The 22180-nt window shown below is 37.4% G+C and overlaps 1 protein-coding gene across 4 annotated transcripts in view; it reads right to left on the bottom strand.

Annotated features, from left to right (window-relative positions):
- LOC139708246 (uncharacterized) overlaps nucleotides 1-22180 on the bottom strand; it is a 118517-nt gene that overhangs the window by 35775 nt on the left and 60562 nt on the right. For all 4 annotated transcript variants that reach the window (XM_071620217.1, XM_071620219.1, XM_071620218.1 and 1 more), the window contains exon 7: nucleotides 13363-13511. In XM_071620217.1, coding sequence (XP_071476318.1) covers nucleotides 13363-13511 — 149 coding nt within the window. The remainder of the gene's footprint in view (nucleotides 1-13362; nucleotides 13512-22180) is intronic.

Below are 22180 nucleotides of genomic sequence, written 5' to 3'. Positions count from 1 at the left end.
AATTAATGAAGGAAAGAGATTTATTAAAAAGGAAAGCAATAAGAACCAAAGATGAGAGTATCTGGAAAGAATATCGTAAATCAAAAAATAAAGTAACATCTTTTATTATGAAGTCTAAACGCAAATATTTTATGGAACAATTAACTAAAGATCAAAGTTATGGTAACTCATGGAAAACATTATCATCAGTATTACCCAAAAAATGTTCTTCCTCTCAGCCTCCACCCAGTCAGTGTCAAAGTATGGCAAACGAATTTAATCACCATTTTGCCAATGTTGCAACCAGTTTGATTTCTGAATCAGCTGATACTGTAGTAGAACCTGTAGACAGAATCTGTACTGATACTGCCACTTGCGAACCATGTGTGCAATATCCATTAACGTTTTCTACTGTAAGTGAAAGTGAAGTTTCAAAGGAAATAGAACAATTAGAAAATAAGAAGTCAGTCGGATTAGATGGAATATCAGTAAATATCCTAAAAATGTCAAAGGATGCAATTGTTCGACCAATAACTTTTTTGATTAATAAATCTATAACTCAAGGAAAAGTTCCAAATAAATGGAAGATAGCAAAAATCATTCCTCTACATAAAAAGGGTGATAGATTGATGCCAAACAATTACAGACCAATTTCTATTTTATCGTGTTTATCAAAAATTCTTGAAAAGATTATACAAAAACAATTACTTCAACATTTAAGTAGAAATGATATACTCAAAATGGAACAATCCGGATTTCGGCCAAAACATTCAACCTCCACGGCACTGATTAAAGTAACCGATGAATGGTTGAAGTCTTTGGATAACGGATTATACACTGGTGCAGTTTTTGTAGATTTGCAAAAAGCTTTTGATATGATCAACCCTAAATGTCTGCTGCATAAACTTTTCACAATAGGTATTAACGGCCCCACCCTTAAATGGTTTGAAAATTACTTATCTGACAGAAAAATAGTAACTAGTATAGGAAATTGTACCTCTGAAGAATTGGATATTAAGCTCGGTGTGCCACAGGGATCGATATTGGGTCCATTGTTGTTTATCATATTTATTAACGACTTACCTTCCATATTTGATTCATGTAATGTGCATTTATATGCGGATGACACAGTTATTTATTTTTCTCACAAAGACCCACAAAAAGTACAAACAATATTGAATAAGGAACTATTTGTATTAGATAGTTGGATGTGTAAGAACAAATTGAAAATTAATTATGATAAAACTGTGAGTATGTTAATTGGTAATCGATATATGTTGAAAAGATATAATAGTTTGGATTTAAGTATAAAAGGATATGAAATTAATCAGGTTAAAAGTTTGAAGTATTTAGGATTGTACATTGATGATGAACTCAGATGGGACGTTCATGTAAATTATCTGTGTGAAAAAGTAGGCCGTATGATTTCCTTCCTTCGTCGTTTGACATATTTCATAAACAGAAATTCTTTGAATTTGATATATCGCAATGTTATTCTTCCTCATTTGGATTATGCAAATGTTATTTGGGAGTCTTCTTGTGAAAAGCATATAAATCAATTGCAAAAACTGCAAAATAGAGCAGGAAGAATTATTCTGAAGGTTAATCCTAAATTACATTTTTCTGTCAGGTTAATACATGATATATTACAGTGGGAAATGTTAAAATCCCGTCAAAAGTTTCATGTCGGAGTAATGATTTTCAAGATTTTGAATGATTTAACACCTACCTATTTACACGAAAATATATTTTATTCCCCCAAACCCTACCAATTTCGGTACTATAGCCTCAGCCTTCCAAAACCTCGGACAAACTTTTGCAAACGTGCATTTTTCTACAGGGGAGCCAAACTATATAACAGCCTTCCTCATGCTGTCCGTGACTGCAAGTCACTGAAGGATTTTAAACGGTCCCTTTTTGAATTGGTTTAATTTCATCTTTGTAAACATATCTATATATATATATACTTTTGTCTGATACACGAGAAATTTATCTACACTTTTCAATAAAGCGTACTTTGCCCTGAGATTTTGTATGATTATTGCATTATAAATTTTCATGAGACTATAAATATATTATAATGTTGTATTTATATAATTATGTAATCTTCTATTCTTTTTTTCTTTTCCATAACCCTTTATAACTGGTCCCCATGGAAGACCAGCGGCACCAGAAAAGTGCAGCTGATTATGGGCTATCCAGCCGTTATCTCTCTATATAATCCTACTGTACATTTTATTTCTTCATCTTTTTTTTTTTTTTTTTTTTTTTTTTTTTTTTGTATATCGATGATGTGTCACATTATTCATTTGCTTTGTATGTATGCTTCATTTTTATGCATGATGTATCATTTTCCCTGTACCTTATATGTTGTCTTTTATATCTGTATGTATGTTTATGACGGAAATAAAACAAACAAACAAAAACACTTCCCAAAATGTGAGAACTAATTTTGCGCATAATGCTCATGAATAGTTAACAGAGGGTGACGATCTTGTGTGAAGGCGGCCGTAATTTCTTAATCTTGGACGTCATTTGCAGAATCACGATCTTTCATCGCTAAATCCGCAATTAGTGCTCAACGGTACAAAAATATTAGCCATTGACGCAAAGATAATCTGAGACTATTTACCAAGATACGAGGGGGGGGGGGGGGTTATCTACTTTAGAGCTATTTCCAAAAAAGGGGGTGGGGGGGATCCTGGTTAATTGGAAGTATTAACGCGTGCAAGGACCCACACAATGCTTGAGTCAAGACGACAGAGCAGGATGGTGCTAACATTTAGAGATCGCCTGGTCTCGTACGCGATGGGTCAAACTATTAATAGAAATGGGGGGTATGACACAAAGCATCATGGAGGTAACTGATAGGTCCTTTTTTTCAAGCGAAAGATGATTTCATTATATTTGACGCGAGTGTCATAATCCATTGCCGATGGAAATGCGGATGGACAAGGGGAAGATGCTCTGAAATTAGTAGTCCTGTTCAATAAGCCCCCCTCAATTTCCACAAAATGTCATCTGTCGATAGGTCTAGCCACGTGGATAAAATGCATTCAAATTACCTTTCTATTACGGCATTGAGAAAGGAACTTACTCCACAAATTTCTCTCATTTTCTTTCATTTCCTCAGACCTCTTCCGATCAAAGTTGGTTGAGGGAAATTAACTTTCCAATGCAATTGTCGCAGTAAATGTTGATCGCCAATTGCAATATAATTCCAGAGTATCTGAAATTTGAATTTCAGAAAAAGGTTCATAATTTTATGAAAATCACATCCAAAACAGACGTCATGGATTTGCTCAGATTCTGCAGACACCCACTGTGTGAGCGCAAGGACATCTGCACATTTTGCAGAACAGAGTTAATATGCTTCCAACATGCGCCTGCTGTTATCAACATGGTTGTCAGCTCCAGACAATGTGGGCTGTTGTTATCAAAATAATCATTTATACAGTTTGATTGACAGGTCTGAGATGCTGTGTTTTTATATCTCAACAAAGTGTTTTTATTTCACAACCTTGTATCAACACTCAATCACCTAAAATACTGAAGAATCCAGATAAAATTTCACACATGCATGTCCCCAAAATTCAGGATTTGACAGCTGTGTTCTTAATTGGTCCGGCCAGACAAGAGGACTCTTCGTTATGACGCGTGGGCGAAGACCATTCAGCCCACCCCCTTTTTCAGAGATATGAATTGTAACATAATAAACAAGAAGTTGCATTTACCTCTTTGCAGCTGTTCTTTTGCTTCATATAAATTTTCCCACATGGGCCTAATGATCTGAGCTCAAGCATAGTGTTTAACTCTCTGCATGCCACGTTACTGTAAAACGAGGAATGTTCATGTGCATTTTAATTTCGTGAATTTCGCGAGAGCCAAGATTCGTGTAATTAAAATGCCCATGAAAGTTCTTGTCTACACTATACGCATTGCATGTTAGAGGCAACTCGTATAAATTTCATGCCGCGAAAAAGGGCCATCGGCTCCAATTCGCGAAAAATTTCATGCTGTGAAAAATTGTTTTACAGATCTGCTCATAGGATTGTGTGTAAACCTTTATGGCATATTTGGCTCCTTGGCACAGAAATGTTTAACCCGTTGAGGACGGACTGATTTTGCGGTGAGTTGGCTCAGTCGGTAGCACGTCTGCCTCACGATCACGCGGCCCGGGTTCGAACCCGAGTCTGGACTGAGCAATGTTGTGTGTAAGCATGCCATCCCCTCTAGCAAGAGGCAAAACACTCTGTCCCTCAGATAGGACATTAAATGGAGGTCCCGTGTATGAGAGAGTAACAGCTCATGCACGTAAAAGATCCCGCTTCATTCATTCATCGCAAAGAGCAGGGTGTTTAACCCGGTAAAGTGGTCCCACCTCACATCCAACTGGACCCCATGGAAGACCAGCTTAATGTAGCTGAATATGGGCTATCCAGCCATCTTCCCAGATGGAAAATGAACAAACAAACAAACATATTTACCATAGACACTTGCCCCAGTATACTCGGGACTCGTCCTCAATGGGTTAATTTAATGTCTGTGATGAGCTTCCTTGTTTTCTCTCCCTCAATCTCTCTCAAGTCCTCAAACAATCACACATATTTCTACAATATCTAGATTATTATTATACTTATAGATATCCTACACTTTACTTTTCTTTTTGTAAAGCTTATTTGAATATATCTGGCACAGCTGAGGACTGGTCAAATCGGCTGAAGGTCCCGTGAGGTCTTCATGCTTTATTCCCTGTAGGTTGGAATCCCACTGAAAACTTCATTCACGATATATCTCATGAGGTCATTCCCTGAAGCGACAAAAAGTGGTCAAAATTCTGAATAATGAAGCAAAGACAAGGATCTGGCTACAGCTGACAGCATCTCAATGTCTTGAAAGTCAGTTCGTCATTCCCAACTTGGCATAAGTTACTATTGCTTGATGTTCTGGAAATGCAATGAGCCACACCCTCTTCCTATATCTTTCTCTCTCCACTTTGCTTTGTTCCATTTTTCTTTACTAGAAAAAGGTAATCTGGAAAAAGGATTCATCACAGATTCCTCCCCCCCCCTAATGTTTGTCCTGAGCAATGCTTTTATTGCATGGTCGTTTTGAAATAAAAAGTCAAAAATGAAGAGTACTCTGTTGCTCCAAGCCTCAACAAGTCTGACAATGATTAATACATGTATATGTTTCACAACTGCCATTAGGGTGTTAGAGCACTTTGTGCGTCTTGCTACTGAAAAACAAAAATAAGTGTCACAGGTCTCAAGTACCATTGAGATTGCATGATGGTGTACAAACTGTGAAAGAGCCCCCTTGAGCTACAAAAGCATTTTTAAACTAAATGATTGCACACATACATAGATGAAATAAATCTCGCTCAAGTAATTGCAACATGTGCCTATGAGAGCGAGTCAAGAAGGCTGATGTGCAAAACGCTCTGTTTTTGTCCCAAATTTGGCAACAATTTCGCTAGGAATGCAGCTGAGGCTCCTAAAGGTCATTCCACGCCAAAATGTTAAAATATCCGCGGCAGGATATCGGGAATTTCCCAAAGAATGTCACGTACAATTATCAGCTAATCAAAGCCAAACCGGTCGGCTGTGGAAATCTGGGATTGCACTGCTGCTGCGGAACCCTTCTCCATCGAACCTGGGTCTCTCCCTCCGATACTCGGCTCTGATAACGCGAGAAATGCGCAGCGTGCTCGCGGAGGAAGAGGTGGAAACAATTTGGATGCACTTGAAAATGCCAAGGGACAAAAGGAAATCTCTCGCTCGTGGCAACAGACAAGAACCACATTGAGATAATGAATGCTCAGGGAAATCATTCAGCTATCTCAAGAGATGAAACTACAGTGGATCATACATGTACGCATATATTTAAATGGACAGATTGCCCCTGTGCAAGATTGGCGTTTGTCAACACGATTGGGGTGGGATGGATTGGGCTGTGGAAACAAAGACAGATTACGTGGCACAAGAAATCTCTTCAAACAAAGTCCTCTGCGCCTCCTCTTCATCCTCTACCTTCTTTACCCCCCTCCGCCCTTTTTTTTAAATATTAAACTCTGATTCGGACAAAAGGTTCAATGATTCTAGGGAAGTTTGTCTCGATTTAGCATAAAGTGTAATGACAGGTTGTTCTTTACAATCATGTTCTACATCAAGAAATACAGAACACCTCAGAGGACAGCTATGTTTTGAGCACTAATCTTCATGACTTACATAATAACAAAGTTTTTTAAAAGTTTTGCTTGTGCGTGTTCATTTTTATATATTCATTTTTTTTTTTGCCGTGTACGTGTGTGTACTGTTCAAATTCATGAAATTCATGGAATTCTTATTTTTATCATAGCTACTACTAAAACACTGATTAATTTGGTGCTTATTTACATTGATGTAGGGCAATTTTGAATATTAGTTGTGTGTATTGCATTTTGTTCTTGTTTGTTCTTTTTTTTTTTTGGGGGGGGGGGGGGGGGGGATGAGGTTATATCGGCATGAAAGAACAGTCAAAGCAATGAGAAACCCAAAGAGCACTCCACTAGAAAGATATCTTTCCAGAAGTGCTAAATGCACAGGTAGGTGTTACCAAAAACATACTTGTAACTTTAAACATCCCATAAATTGCTACATAATTTATTCACAATTAGAGATAATCACCAAAACCCAATCAGTACTCAGATATCTTTGCACTGTTAGAAAAAACCAAAATGGAAACAGAAGCCACTGTTTAGGGGCAGTGTCAAGCTATCAACAAGAATTCTAATGGCTGATGATATCACCTTTTGGAATTGGAGAGGGGTGTATCTGGAGCGTGGAAATCCACCTGTGGTCATGAATGGTGGTTTACAATCCCTTGTGGTCATACAAGCTTACACTCAGGATCACTCCAGGTAATGAAATAACAAGGGACATAAACCTGATTAACGGTTGCACAGAAACTCCACCTCGTTATCAGTCAATCATGATAGCACTTCCCCTGAAAATATTCTTGATTAAAGATCATTATGGGTGTGTGTGTATTATGTGCATTTTTTTTTCTCTCTCTCTGTCTTCAAAGTATTGTATATATATCAAAATTCTTCAGCATAGAACAAAAGATATGATTCTTTTCCCTTACTTAATACTTTTTTTTTTGTCTTGGCTATTGTAGGCAGCATTCCAATATTCAGTCTTCTTTTTCTCTAAAGTTCTGGCCACAGATTTCTGAGTAGATCATGAGCATCAATCATCTTTTTTTTTAAATATGTGTCGTAAAATTAGACTTTGTATCACTCCTGTCTCTGCATCAAAAGATAAAAAGATTTGAAAACTCACATTACCACAAAAAGAAAGTCCCAAGTGCATCCAGCAAAAATTGAAAGAACATTAAAAAGACAAAAAAACAACAACTCTTGATTGCACACACAGTGACTGACAAGTGTCATTGTGACAAAGCTCTGTAATGAGATAGATTTGGAAACATGGTTACAGAAATGATTGAAAATAAAGATTACAAAAATTATGACAATGATAATAGTAATAATGATGATGAAAACAATGATGATGATTATTTATCATAATCAACAGTATTATCTTTAATATTATCACTATCTTAAATATACAGTAAAACATTTTCTCATGGTACGAAAAAAAAAATGGTGGTTATCTGATATCCTACAACATAAAAGACATATTTACACTGTACTTTAAAAGATGGTAAACAAATATACAAAAACAGCATCAAGCTCAAAACTCCCTACAAGGCTGCTGGTTTGGCCATACTAATGGATGCTTATTGCATTTCCTCTATTCTAGGATTCTCAGCGAGTGTTTAAAAATATGTCGGAACTCTTTTGAGACCTGCCTTCTGAATTTCCACATGATTCAATCTGGAAATAGTATTTCGTGTGAGAACAGCGTGGGTGAATTCCACCTCAGCTCACACAACAAGCTTGTAAAACAGAACATGCGGTAAAGTCACCCCTACAACAGCACAAATTTCAATTCAGTATCATTCAACTGTTATTTTTCATTGCTCTTCTTCTTTAACAGTTTTTTGATCACAGGGTATTCTTATGATCCTCATGATAGTCATTACTATTTTTAGCATCATTCATAATCCTTATCATTGTTATCATCATCACTTTAATCATTATCATAATTCTTTTCTCATTCTTTTTCCACATCATCATTATTAATTGTCATTACTCTTGCTCTATCTTTATCATTATTTCTTCAATTGCTCTTAAAAAACAAGGTTTTCAGGTTGCCTGGAGAGAAGACATGGATTACAGAGAATGTGTGTTTGAATCTAGTGCCAATTGGCACACACACACACACACACACACACACACACACACACAATAACCATGCAGTGTTGTACAAATTGTTCAAAGTCCCCGGCACAAAACGGATCAAGATGCACACAAGGCCCGTTCACACACAACGGAAATCGAAATTACAATCGCAATCCAAATTTCGAATTTTTTTCTCGACCGTTCATACACAGGGAAAAAAATCGCACTTCGCAGCAAGGAAAGAACGATCAGTGGCCAAATTGCGCATGCGCGAAACTTGCATGAACGAAGACTGACCCCGCAGTCCCAATAGAGTTTCGCACACGCGCGATTCAAAGAGACTCGATTTTGTAAACAAGCAAAATAATCGCGATTATTCTGAAAAATCACACTCATAGTGCGAGTTGGATCACGATAAGGATCGTAATTAGTGAGATTTTTCTGTCCACACACGAAAACATTTCGAAATTTTGATCGCGATAAGAAAATCGATTTTTATATTGCACTTTTTCCCTTGTGTGTGAACGGGCCTAATATATCTTCACTACCATCATACACATTTCCATTACTTATCTACCCGTGAGTCCCTGTTGCTGTTTTGAAGGGCCCCCGTGTGCCCATTTTTGCTCAACACATACTATATTATGAGTGCCTGAAAAGTGTTAAAAGTAAGGCATCTTCCACTAGCTTATGAAAAATATGTATGCTCACTCCATCACAACAAAAAGATATCTGAAAATTTCCAGGTATCACACCCACATAGTGATATACCATGCACTTTAAATGGAGAGTTACATTATGTTTGTAGTGTAATTTTGCTTCTCAGAGTCAAAACCAGGAAAGATTGCCAAGTGTGATGTGCTTCCTTACAACCATGTGCAGTAAATTTATCTCCTTGTCTACAAAAACAGGATCTCTATATGATATACAGATCTGATAAATGCGGGGAAAATCCCCTTGATGTGAGTGGACAGTGTACTGTAAGAGTGGATATTTTCATGTCAGTAAATTTTTCTCACACTTGGTTGGGTAAGATGAATTTCATGTGTTTAACAAATAGTCCACAAAATAAGGGCATTTTAATTCCTGTAAAACAAGCAATTTTCATGTGCATTTTAATTTCACAAATTTTGCAAGAACCAATAATTGCAAAATTAAAATGCACACGGAAGTTCCTGTCTATACTATATGCACTGAATGCAAGTGGCAATTTGCAAAAATTTCATACTGCAAAATTTGCGAGATTTTTATGCCACGAAAATATCTTGCTTTACAGTGCTGGAATGTATGGCATGTAAAACTATTCGCATGCTCTGATTTTTGTGTTAGCTTCTAGTTGCGTGAAATATGTGAACATTTCCACAATGCAAAAATTTCTGCTTTTATAGTAATTACTGTAAAAGTGGATATTTTTGCATTCATGAGTAATCTATTGCTCTGGGCTGGGTGAGATGAATTTCATGTGTTTATAATTCTGTGAAATCAAGACACTTGGTATATCATAACAAGCTAAAAATCTGCATGCCTTTATTTTCATGTTATTTTCTAGTAATGCAAAATTTTCATACAGTGAAAACTTGTAATTTTACAGTAATTCAAAGAATTATGCAGAGAGGGGAATAGTACTATACTCATCTGTGCCTGATTGGTATAATGTACATGTATATTTGCGCAGTACTCCAGCAGCTCACCAGTTGGCATTCGATACAGAATCAAATACTAGTATTCCGACGCAATTTTACAACCACTTCCTTATATTCTTAACCACACAAACATGTTGGCCCTTTGCAATGCCTGTAGTGAATTAGAGGGACTGTACAGTACTGGTTGAGGTGGGGATTCATGTTTTGAACATTCCTAAGTGAGATAATGAGAAACCTCTTGTGAAATATGAAAGAGCATGTAATTTTAAGAACGATTCAATGTTTATTTGACGAAAATTGGTTTTCGAATGGCTGAGATATCCAAAAAAGTGATAATATTAAAAGGCGACAGGCCACGCCTTTTATTAGGATCTCTTTGTTTCACCTTGTTTTGGGATATCTCAGCCATTTCAAAACCGATTTTTATCAAATAAACTTTTGATACCCCTTAGAATTGCATGCTCTTTGACATCTCATAGAGTGGTTTCTGAATATCTCGCAAAACGTTAACAGCTAAATCCTCACCTCGACCAGAACTGTACACACCCTTTAAACTGAATTATGATGTGTTTGTGTGTATGAATGTATGTATGTCTGTGTGTGCATGTGTATGTGTGTGTGTGAGTGTGTGTGCACCAAAGGCATACCAGGTGTGTTTACACATATGCTGTAAAGTACACATTCATGGCTGCATTAGCTTGTGCCTCAAGAGATTTTACTGTACATTAGTACGTTTGTATTCTTGGATTATTTCCAGAGTACAATGTGTCTACTGTGCATTCCTCTCAATATTGCAGAATTTCCAAAGTTCAGCATCACTCCCCAGAAGGCAGTCGTGGAATCTGATCGGGGAACACAGGATTACTTCTTGCTGATAGCCAACAGCCATCTACCCGTGAAATGACCAAAGCAGGCACAGTCTTTAGACGGCCAATAATATTCAATTGAGACGCTTCTGCTGCACAGTAGGAATGGGTTGTCTATTCCCACAATAACATGGTTTGTTACATTCACTGAAAAAAAAAAAACTAAAAAAAAAAGAAAAAAAAACATTGGCGCATACACTGTACATGACAGGCTGACGGTACATGGAATGTGAAAGAAATAAAAGTCTGAATAACAGGTTCACAGGGTAACTATGAACAATTATATTCTATGAATATGTCTAGTGTCATAAAGAAGTGCATGATTTCAAATGACAATGCGTACACCTTTATCATCTAAGAGGCATACAATGATTTAAAGGGGATGGCTAGTAACTGATCAGTGGGAATCAGTGGAAATGCTGGGGGATGATTGTTCCAATCCTTGTGGGATTCATTCAAGAGTACATCATATATCCATTGTATCCTTGTGGGATTCATTCAAGAGTACATCATATATCCATTGTTGTGTGAAAATTATTTGCTTCAGAATGGTCTCATATTCAAGTAATGTGCAGCATAATGTTTCCAATCAGCATAATGATATTCCAATTTTCACCCGAAAATCTAACAATTACAAAAAGAAATGGAGGCATACATTCTGCTTAAACTTGTAGAAAGATATGCATATAATGAAATAAGCAAAAGTAACAAAATAAAATAAAAATAAATAAAAATAAAAAACACTAACTGAGTACTGCATGGTATTCTCCTGACCAGACTGGACATTGGGCAAATTTGGGCAGATTTGGGCTGAATGGCAAATTTTGTGTGTACTGAATATTCACAGGAATCATCGGCTAGCATTTATAATATTTTGGTTTGTATATTAAAGAAGAGATAATGACATATGAATCGATCATTCTTCGACAAAATCACTCCTAGGATTAAGGGCCTTGAGGAGAGCTTCATATCACTAGTACAAATCTCTCATCTTTTACCAACAGTGTGGCATCGTTCGTGTACCACAATGAAAGCTTACAACACTTCGGTGTAAGTTGCAGTGCGCAAGTTTTATTACAGAGGATAGACCAAAAGCCAACATGAGTTCCCCCCCCCAAAAAAAAAAAAATAATAATATGCCACAAAAAGAGCTTCGGGGGACCTCTCTCGCAAGAGAGCTGGGTACTTGGAAAAGCGGAAGATCAACACGAGATGATGGGGGGCATCGCCACAGCGACACACTGTGCCACCACACTGGGGGGATGGGAAACACACATCTCAGCCATCCATCTAAATTTAACTCATCCCAGATTTGGGTTTCACGCCACGCTTCCTACGGGAGGAAACTGCAGACGCTATTGAAGCGTACTCTGCTTTCTCTCCCTCAAAAAGAAAAAAGTAATAAAGAAATAAAAATAAAGAAATAAAGAAAGAAGAGAAGCAAAAATATAACATAGAAGTGACAAGTTTATAACCCCAAACAACTCCCATTCTCTCCCCTAGCATCCCATCTCATCACATAATCCCTCTAGCTTGACTCACTGCTAGAGCTCTGCTAAAGCAGTAACATGTGCTTTTGGGTTTTTTTTTCATCAACTTTCAATACCATAATGGAAGTTATTGCCTTGCTATCAACATACATCAGTACTTACATCCAGACATTGGAATTTGGGTCCAATATTTCTGGGTGATTTGTTAATTGGACACTTGAGGAAGAAGAAATAGTCGTTCCTGTCAACTGCCCAAATACCCTACATATTAAAATGTTTTGTTTGGCCTGGATGGACGATTTCTTCTATCACATGATTACAATGTACCTGTTTTCTTTGATAGTGTGCTATGATGCTCTTCCTAAAATGGCAATCAAAAGTACAATCAGTAACAACTTTTTTAGTAACATGTCCCTGAAAGGTGTTATAAATCACTCATATCAATAATATTGGCCTGGTCGTGAGTAATACACTGTTTTTCAAAGTATTTTAATACCGTGGAATGTAAATCAAATTCAGATGCACAGTGCAGCACCATGGCTTTCATGTTTCCTATTTCAGAACCTAAAGACAGTACACATTGACCTGCCTATTACCCTCCTTACCCCCCCCCCCCCCCAAAAAAAAAGAAAAGAAAAAAAAAAGACTGAATTCATAACAATCACTTTAACATGACAATGATTGACCCCCTCCAAAAAAAAACAAAAAAAAAAACACACACACACACACAAAAGTGAAGTGGATGAACACCAAAGAAAACTGATAAAATGATAAGTATATAAAAATAATAAATAAATAAAAACACAAACAGTAACTAACAAAATAGATAAATACTGTAGATGAATAACTGTATACACTTGTATATGAATATCGTCTTAAAACTGTAAGTATACATGAATTTATTGATAGCCAGTGTGGAGCCACGGAACTTGTGCGACCATCAAATTAGTTTGTATCTGACCTGGGCCCTATCTTATGAAGAGTTACAATTGATTATACAGTTGATTTCTATGGTAAGTCTATGGCAGCCTGTGTAGTAAGGAAATTTGCAATCGATTATATCTTTTGATAAATCGGGGCCCTGCACAATGACTAACCTGCAGTGTACGACAATCGGTGGTTCCTCCTCAGGCTGGTACTCCCTGACTAATTTGATCATCTCCAAGATCGGTCCCACCGATGTGGGCACTCCGTGATCAGGCCACGCCGTGTAGTGGAACTGGTTGAAGATCTTCTCCTCTTTGTCCTTGTCATGCAGAGATTAAAAAAAAAAGGCCAAAATACAAAGATTATAGCAGCTGCTGAAAAATAACATATGATATGAGAACCGTCTGTGGCTGTCAACTTTACAGACATCAAAATCAGGGGGATTCTGAAAACAATCAGACACAGTATAATTTATAGTAATAACAATAATAGAAAAAAAAATAATAATGATAATGATAATAATTGATAAAAATTATAATAATATAAATGATAACACATGATGTATATAGTGCCAATCCACTCTGTAAGAGTGCTCAAGGCACATACATACCATTTATGTTTTATATGCATTTAAATTGACAAAAATGAAGAGAAACTCTCAATATTCTCTTGTTGGAAAGTGAAGAAATGTGTACCAGGTAATAATATTTAAGGGAGCCTCAGACAGAATCAGAGACTTGGCATCTCTGTCTGTGACCTCTTACTGAAAAACCTTGAGAAATAAGCCAAATACAAAATATAATGATTTGGCAGTTTGTGATACATATTGATACGGTGCTTTGAATTGCCCCATTGTGTTTGGATGCCTAAACTTCCGCAACGTCTGCCTGTAACCAACCTTTAAAGCCTATTTTCTCAAAACTGTTTCTATCTGGTGACCAGCTTTTTACAATTTCTGTGGTATGGAGTTTGGAAATGAAGTGGGACATATCGTCCATCGTTCAAAGCACCGAGTGTATCCTGCAAATTAAAAAGTGCTGTGATCATAAACTGACTGTTTCACACAGTCACGTAATCAGATTTTTCCTAAAAACTGGAGAGTCATATATCCATGAAATCCAACACTTAGAGTCTGAGGATCACACAGATTTCTATAATCATTCAAAACCCTTCTTTCAAAGAATAGATAATTGTAAATCTTTACAAATCAAACAACACAATTGTAACTGATGTACATTATGTCATCTGCCTCAGGTGGGCTTGGTACAACAGGAATATTTGATATGATATGATACCGTATGAGCATACTATGTCTGCATATTTGCTATAGACAGACAGACAGACACACGCACACACACATACATACACAGGCCTATATGCAAACATTGGTATACAGGGTGCATGGATGAATTATACTCATTTATTCACGCACTGTTTCTGTATGAACATGTATTATAAAATGGGTTCAAGAATGTAGCCAATTGGAAGCGCTGAAATGAGTCACATGTGCGTGCATTATTTTCTTCAGGTATGCACTAAGAAGAGTCTCTCTTCCACCTCCCTGGCCTGACGTACGTCACAATGTTCACACTAGCAGTGCGCACTCAATCAGTTGTTACAAGTGCGTCACGCGCTACTATACGCGCTGTCAATCCTGTAAACAACTTCTAGTTCGGGCCGCGGGCTGCCACAACAGCCGGCAGCCTTTCTTGTGCATAACAGTACATGGCGTACGTATACTCTTATACGTACGTACAGTACTTATGTGCGGGATTTCCGAGTGCGACGTGCGTAAATGTTTGGGACGAACATCTTCGGACATCTTGACTTTTGAGCGAGTGCTACATGTAGCTGACTGGTATTGACCCACAAAGGTACGTGAATAATGCTGTTAGTTTTCGACCCATTTTATAAAACAAATGATGCACAGGATTATTTCGTGGCGGTGCGCCTCGTGCATGTCGCACCATTGTCAATACTCTCGAGCGCGCCGCACCTTCACTAACACACTCTATCCTGTGCATCATTAGTATACAAGAGCTCCACTGGACCCCTCCCCCCTCCCAAATCTAGCACAAGTTATGCTACCCTGTGTATTCTGATTCTATCTAGAACAAAATTCCCAAGACTGTGAACTGCTGGCATTGATTCTACACAACATCAATGATGAATCTCACGTGTCATCGCACTGAAAGATGAGCTCTATTCTATCTCTGTGGTAGCATGGTGTGGTGCATACAAGATTCTGGTTGAAGAACCATCCTGAATATTAAATTAGTGGCTACATTCTAAATCTGAATGGGTCGGATGAGCTTTGACAAGAACTCCTGAAACGAACTTCCTCAAGAGAAGACCAAGTATGCAAAACAACATCATTCAGTTGACTACCTACTCATGTATGATAGGCCTATGTATCTGTTGATAAGGAGTTTACCAATAGTATGGGACTGAACGTATGTGGAGGTAACATCAGGAAGTAAAATATCAAATACTCTGAAAATGATTCATGATACAACTTCAATCGTATATGTTCGCTTCTAGAGTAAGGCAGGGGCAACTGCGATATGGACATACCATGGTGTCCCTAGGAGGACAAGACCTTGTATCTCAGTTGGCTTCATTCATATACCTCCTAACTCGATTCTGAATGTCAAAAATACTGATTTGAGTGTTTCAAGATAATAGCTATTGACGTAATCCAAAGAATGTTTCTACATTATTTAACATCAACAATGATGTTATTTTGTGGAAATGTGAATATGACATTTTTGTTTTGTTTCGTTTTTTTGCTCCTAAAAATGTTATCCCAGTGATAACATGGTACACCTTCTAAATTTTCATGATTTTAGACTGGCGATGCCATTCCCAAACCATTTACTTCCTTCTGTCTAACTGCCAAGCAGAGCACAGTGAGTGACTAAACACTATTTTTATTAGAATATAAAATTTACCTCTCCAAGAAAGAATGATAATGATAAAACAATACACACAATGAGAAGAAAAGTGAAGAAACAAGAAGAGGATGCTGAAAAAGATAATAATGCATTATTAATCAAATATTAGAGTCACTCTTTTTTTTTGGGGGGGGGGGGAGGGCAAGTTGAAGGACATTATTAGAACTACTGCATCCTCTGTTCTGCTGATACTATGCCTGCTTCTGAACAAATGTAATATCTTTACGACACAACATCAGTACTACTTGGTATATATTTGTATGAGACTGTGGTTTGTTTTTGTCTGTTTGCCCGTTTGTCTGTTCTTAATGACAGCTTCCTGGCAACTTTTACAGCATTCATATTTGCTTCAAGTGAGCAATTTTCATATCATAATCAATGAATTGCAGGCCATTTTTGCAGATGGGAGGTACCCTTTTGCACAACAGGATTCTGGCATGGGACAAGCTTAATCGATGATCACTGTGCATAGCCTCCAAACAGCACATCACAACAAAACTCTTGAGGACCTGGCTCTTGTTTCAGTTTCTCGACACCCCTGCACTTGTATACTTTCAATTCCATATCTTTTACGATATCATTCAAGCTACCTCTCACTTGAGAATTCCACTGATTCTTCACTCATGCCTACATCATTTTCTACATAACTGTTTGGTTAGAAGTATTTCCTGTTTCGTGTCATTGGTAGATGATGACCATGAGTACATTGTCATGATTATCCACTCCCACAGCTCCTATTACATACATCGAGGAGGTATTGTTTCTGCCTATTACACCTATGTACATAATAATGCTCAAGTTATCTAGATCAAAATAATGCATTAACAGGGGCGGATCCAGGAATTCTGTAAAGGGGGGGGGGGGGCGCAACTAATATTTCTGGTGCCACTTACGGGTTTCATTTCATTTTTTTCTTTTAATTTCTTTTGTTTTTAACGAAAAGTAAAGGGGGCGTGCGCCGGTTGCGCCCCCCTCTGGATCTGCCACTGCATTAGGAAAAATATAGATCATGTTCTCCTTACCTCTGGTAGTATACACATTCTCTTCTTTTTTTAAGGATAAATGATGTAATCTTCAAAGTATCAACATCTTTTAGAGCACATTGTACTCACAATCTCACCAGCTATGGGTAGTGGAAATCGTAAGCACATGTATACATAATTCAAAAGAGGAAACACATGTCTCATCCATGTGTGCAGTTAAGTCATATGACCTCTGATTGCACTTGACATGCACACGCTGTGACAAATGCATTGTATTCTCGCAAGAATATTATTGATGATATTAGTTCTATCACGTTTGTGTAATCAGACTTTTCATGGATCCATAAAGGACTTGTGTCATCACTCACATACGCAATTGCCTGAAAGGTGTGTTTGATTTGGAAAGAGGGAAATTGCCTGTATGCATGCCAATTTTCACTTGCACTTTTAAGCAGAAAGTGTGTCTCAGGGACATCTCTGAACAGTTCTCACAGACATGATACATACAACTTGCACTTCACAAGGCCAGCCACCGACAGAATGCATAATAATCATTTGTATTCAACATTCACAGAGGATCTACTGTAATACTAGTCAAACAAATAATTTTGTGGCATTTGGGATTGTCTGGTCCAACAAACAGTGTTGCACAGATAGTCTTTTTGATATTGGCCATGAATTCTGATAGTCTGCCCCACTCATCCATATATGTGCGATCACAGGGGCTACCAGGGTCTCCTATATATAGCTACCACATGAGAAGAGAGGGGCTCATTCCGCTTTCATATCTGTCACAGCCATCTTTTTTTTTTTTTCTGGAGGATATCTACCAGCAACATGAGCAGCAGAATGTGGCTGAATGCAGAATGAAACATCCTTGGCTCCCAAAGATTTTGGGGATGTCTGATTGTCCAAGGCAAAATGCCCTACTTTACAATAGCACACATCCTCACAATTACCTCTGAACACAACCAGTACGCAGAGTTTGAACAGGAATATTTAATGCTGAAATAAAAGTGTGCACAAAATCATAAAATTCTGATATCACTCTGTCTTAGTCTGGCAAAGAAGAAAAAAAAAGGAACACTGACAGCGAAACAAAAAACACCCAAAAACTAAAACCAGAACAGAACAAAGTTGATAAATATTTCTCGACAATTACTCTTTACTTAATTCTACAAAGTTATGAAATTACTAGGGCACCTTTAAAGTTGACATATACTGTATACGCTATAATTTTCGCGTACATAAATTTTCGCGAATTGCCGCTGTCACACATTTTCGCGAGTGGTTAAATGGCAAAGAAAGTGTGAATTTTCAACTTACTAGCATATAAGAATGATACTAGTTATACACTGCATGAAAAAGACTTGCCAAACTCTGCGAACTAGTAAGTTAGAATTCAACATTTTTGAAGTGGTTAAGTCCATCGCGCTAGATTTCTGACGATCGAGTGGTCCCCTTGCGATAATGGATTGGCTCTCTACAGTATTCATAAGTAGACGTGGACGTGCATAAACAAGCTTAGCCAGTATGGTCTGTTCGGTAAGCCATGACATGGTATTCTATAGTACTGAAATGTTCGTATCATCAAGGCAAGGGATTCATTTTGGAAGGTAATATTTTCGCGTGTTGTTAATTTCGCGAATAGCTCCCGACTCGCGAAATTCGGGAAAATAAAACCCCCGCGAAATATATAGCGTATACAGTATACGACTAAAGACATGACTAATGCAACCAATCTACTGCAAGAAACCATATATTTCTGTGTATTTTGATTATCATTTCGTTTAGATTCAAATAAATATTTCTCTTTCAGTTGGGTCATGTTTTGGTCAATGACCATCATTTATAGCATTTCCAAACTTATCAGAAGCCTCTTCATCCCTACTTTTTTTTTTGCCCTTTATTTGACATATTTTTTTTTTTTCTGAAATTAGTAAATTTTGAAGGTTTTTTAAATAATTTTTCCCAGATTTAATGAATTCAGCTGGTTCAATCCAAACTTTCTGCAAAATAGGACATGCAGTAAGATTCAGATGCCGAAAGGAGAACGTCACTGCACGAGAGTTTCCTGTAAACTCCATCATTTGATAACCTCGTATGTGACCATACTGTAAATTATGCAGGTTATGTCCAGCAAATTCTTTCTCGATACAGTTAGAACTTAAAGTAGCATTTTGGTGGGTTGTTAGTTTGTTACTGTAGGACTCATGCTCCTGTCATGAATACAAATCTATGCCAAGTGAGACAATATGAAATCTGCATACTTTTAGGGGGACAACATGACAAAGATTGGAAATTGTAAATCTGAGTAGATTAATGACTACCAGCAGTTAGTGTAATGTTCAGTAAGGCCTACATGCAAAATGCTATACAATCAAAATCACAGCCACAATAAAAAAAGGAGAAAAAGAAGCAGAAAACAAACAAAAAGAGCTAGCATGCAGTCATTCACTATTTCAATGCATGAGCCACAGAAATACTATCCCCAAGACAGTGCAGTTTAATCTACACTGTTTATAAAATGCATTATACAATGTACATACAAATTTCTGGGAGAAAAAAAGTAAAACAGACAGTGGTTTAATTGATTATGATCAATAACAATGTTTGCATTGAAAAAGATTTCATTTCAAGAACAACAATGCACATGAACACAAAAAACACAAACAAGAAATCTCTCAATAGAACAGAGTAGGAACTTTTTTGAAACAGGTGTAAAAAAAGCTGTAAGCTGTTTTTGCAAATGTGCTATAGACCGATTCTGTGACACGCTATGTGTATTTTTGGCATGGGCAGCGCCATTACTGCGGTGTCTTAGCCGACCCCCCCCCCTCTCCCCCACCCCCTTCCGCGCACGGAATGAAAAACTGATGCATGGTTGTTTTAGCCAATAGGCGTCTCGTACTGAGTGCTCGAACGCTTGCTTAGTGCGCGAACCTTTGTTACAAGTGCGCAATAAACATGTTGCCCGGGGATGGGGGAGAGGAGGGGGGGTCGGCTAAGACACCTCAAAATGAGCTCATGGCTGCAGCCAGTGCCACAAATTGTCTGCTGCCCTTAACGAAACCGAATCGGTCTATAAAAGGTCCTGAGAAAAACAAAAGCAAAAAAAAAAAAAAACATGTTTGCCTATCTTTAGCTTAAAATCAGCCAAAATCATGCATCTTGAACTAACATCCCAACACATTTTTTTGATGTGATATGGCCCACGTATAGCTATTTCTCACAAGTGTTGTCAATGAGGATGAATATCATAATATGTCATTACACAAGTAATAAATCTAATGTATGGCATTACCACATCTTTGAAGCAATGAGCTGAGAAGCTAAATGATAAGGGTCATGCATTTGGTGTCATTCATATAGGATGAGTCCTGAATACTGTAAAAACCAGAAATTGTGAGCATGAAACTGTAACCAATTTTGTAATGAGCCAAGATTTACAAAAGTAAAGTGCATGTGATTTTTTTCCCTACACAATGCACTGAATGCTTGTTGCAAATTCATGAATGTTTCATGCTGCAAATGTTTCTGGTTTTACTGTACACATGGCCTGGGCTCCATGGGGAATGTGTATTATGGGGCAGATGATTAAATCATGTTCAACATATTCAAAAGATTATTTTTTTGTTTGTTCTTGTTTTATTGTTTGTTTGTTTGTTTTTTAAGTACAAGTCTCTCTATTCTGTCTTTAGATTGCTCCTGTTAATTAAAGTTATGGAGGTGGGCATGCCAATTACAGATTGCATGGACCAGTCTTTGGCCACCATGTGGTCAATTAAGAGTCATCATCCAGTGCATTGGCTGGCAATGCAACGGTGATTCTGGTAATACACAGCATGCTGGGAATGGGAGCACACATGCACATGAAACCCGAGGAAATTTACCATGACATTTTTGTCGCAGCCATGTTCAATCCTGGTCCAGTCTGTTTCCTGGGGGTGGAGGGGAGGGGAGGGGAGGGGTGGGGTGTGGGTGGGGGAATGTTTTGGTGAGAGAAGGTCACATTTTCATATTTGTAATGATTACTGAGGACTAACAAACAAGGCTCTTGCATGCCAGACTAACAAAGGAGCAAGGGTTAACGCACTCTTCAAGGTTAATATCAATGATGATGACAATGACAACTACTATATTATCTGAATTGGGGGAGAAAAAGCAATATGAATGATACTACTTCTACTGCTATTACTTCTTCTGTTCCAAATAACATTATATTCTGATGAAACACTGACAGTAGTGACAGCACTCATGATGTTACACAGGTTAACAGCAAGAAGACACTAAATTATGATAATGATAACTTTGTCAACTGACGATAGTAACTATAAATACCAACTACCATCATCAATAAAATTTCCATCAAAATATTAACAAGGGTTTCTTTATCAAAAGGAATCAAAAGGAATATCTGAAAGCTAAAGTCTGTGGTTTCACTCTTGGTCTCCTTTTATCAATCATGACTACAAAATCCACTAAACAAAATACATTCTGTACTTCTATCCATCATGTATCCAAATTTTTTCACCAAGCTACAAGAAAGCACACAAAAGATAATTTATGTAATTTAGCATATAAACAAAAAAACCCTTTGCTCTCCCAGACTCTAGGAGGCTAGTTAAAGAAAAACAAATTTATGGCCCTTCGCAGAAACACATCTGTAATGAAATTTATTAATCATGGCTCATAATTCCACTTTTAACAAACATACATGTAAAGTCACATACAGCTGAAGATAGTAGAGTCAAGAACAGTCACATGGGCTTGTATTTAACTTCATCTCATCTCATCATCTTTACAGTTCATTTGTAAGATCATCAGCTATCATCAAAAGATCAACAGAACAGCCACTTAAGAAAGCTTGTATTTCAAAGCCATGTGATTTAACTCTTGACATTAAAAGTGTCAACCTGATTGCATACAGTGTCAATAACAAAATGAAGATGTTGGTACAAATCACTCAGCATAATTTGAGTTCCACAGAGCTATTGTCAGAGGCTTTCAGCTCAAAATTCAGTTAGATCATAATATGACAAAATATAATT

Source organism: Diadema antillarum, unplaced genomic scaffold, assembly GCF_040938485.1.
Source record: "Diadema antillarum isolate AM-2024a unplaced genomic scaffold, OU_Dant_1.0 seq00001321_RagTag, whole genome shotgun sequence".
In the NCBI taxonomy this organism is placed as follows: domain Eukaryota; kingdom Metazoa; phylum Echinodermata; class Echinoidea; order Diadematoida; family Diadematidae; genus Diadema; species Diadema antillarum.
This window is presented reverse-complemented; position numbering and strand designations above follow the sequence as displayed.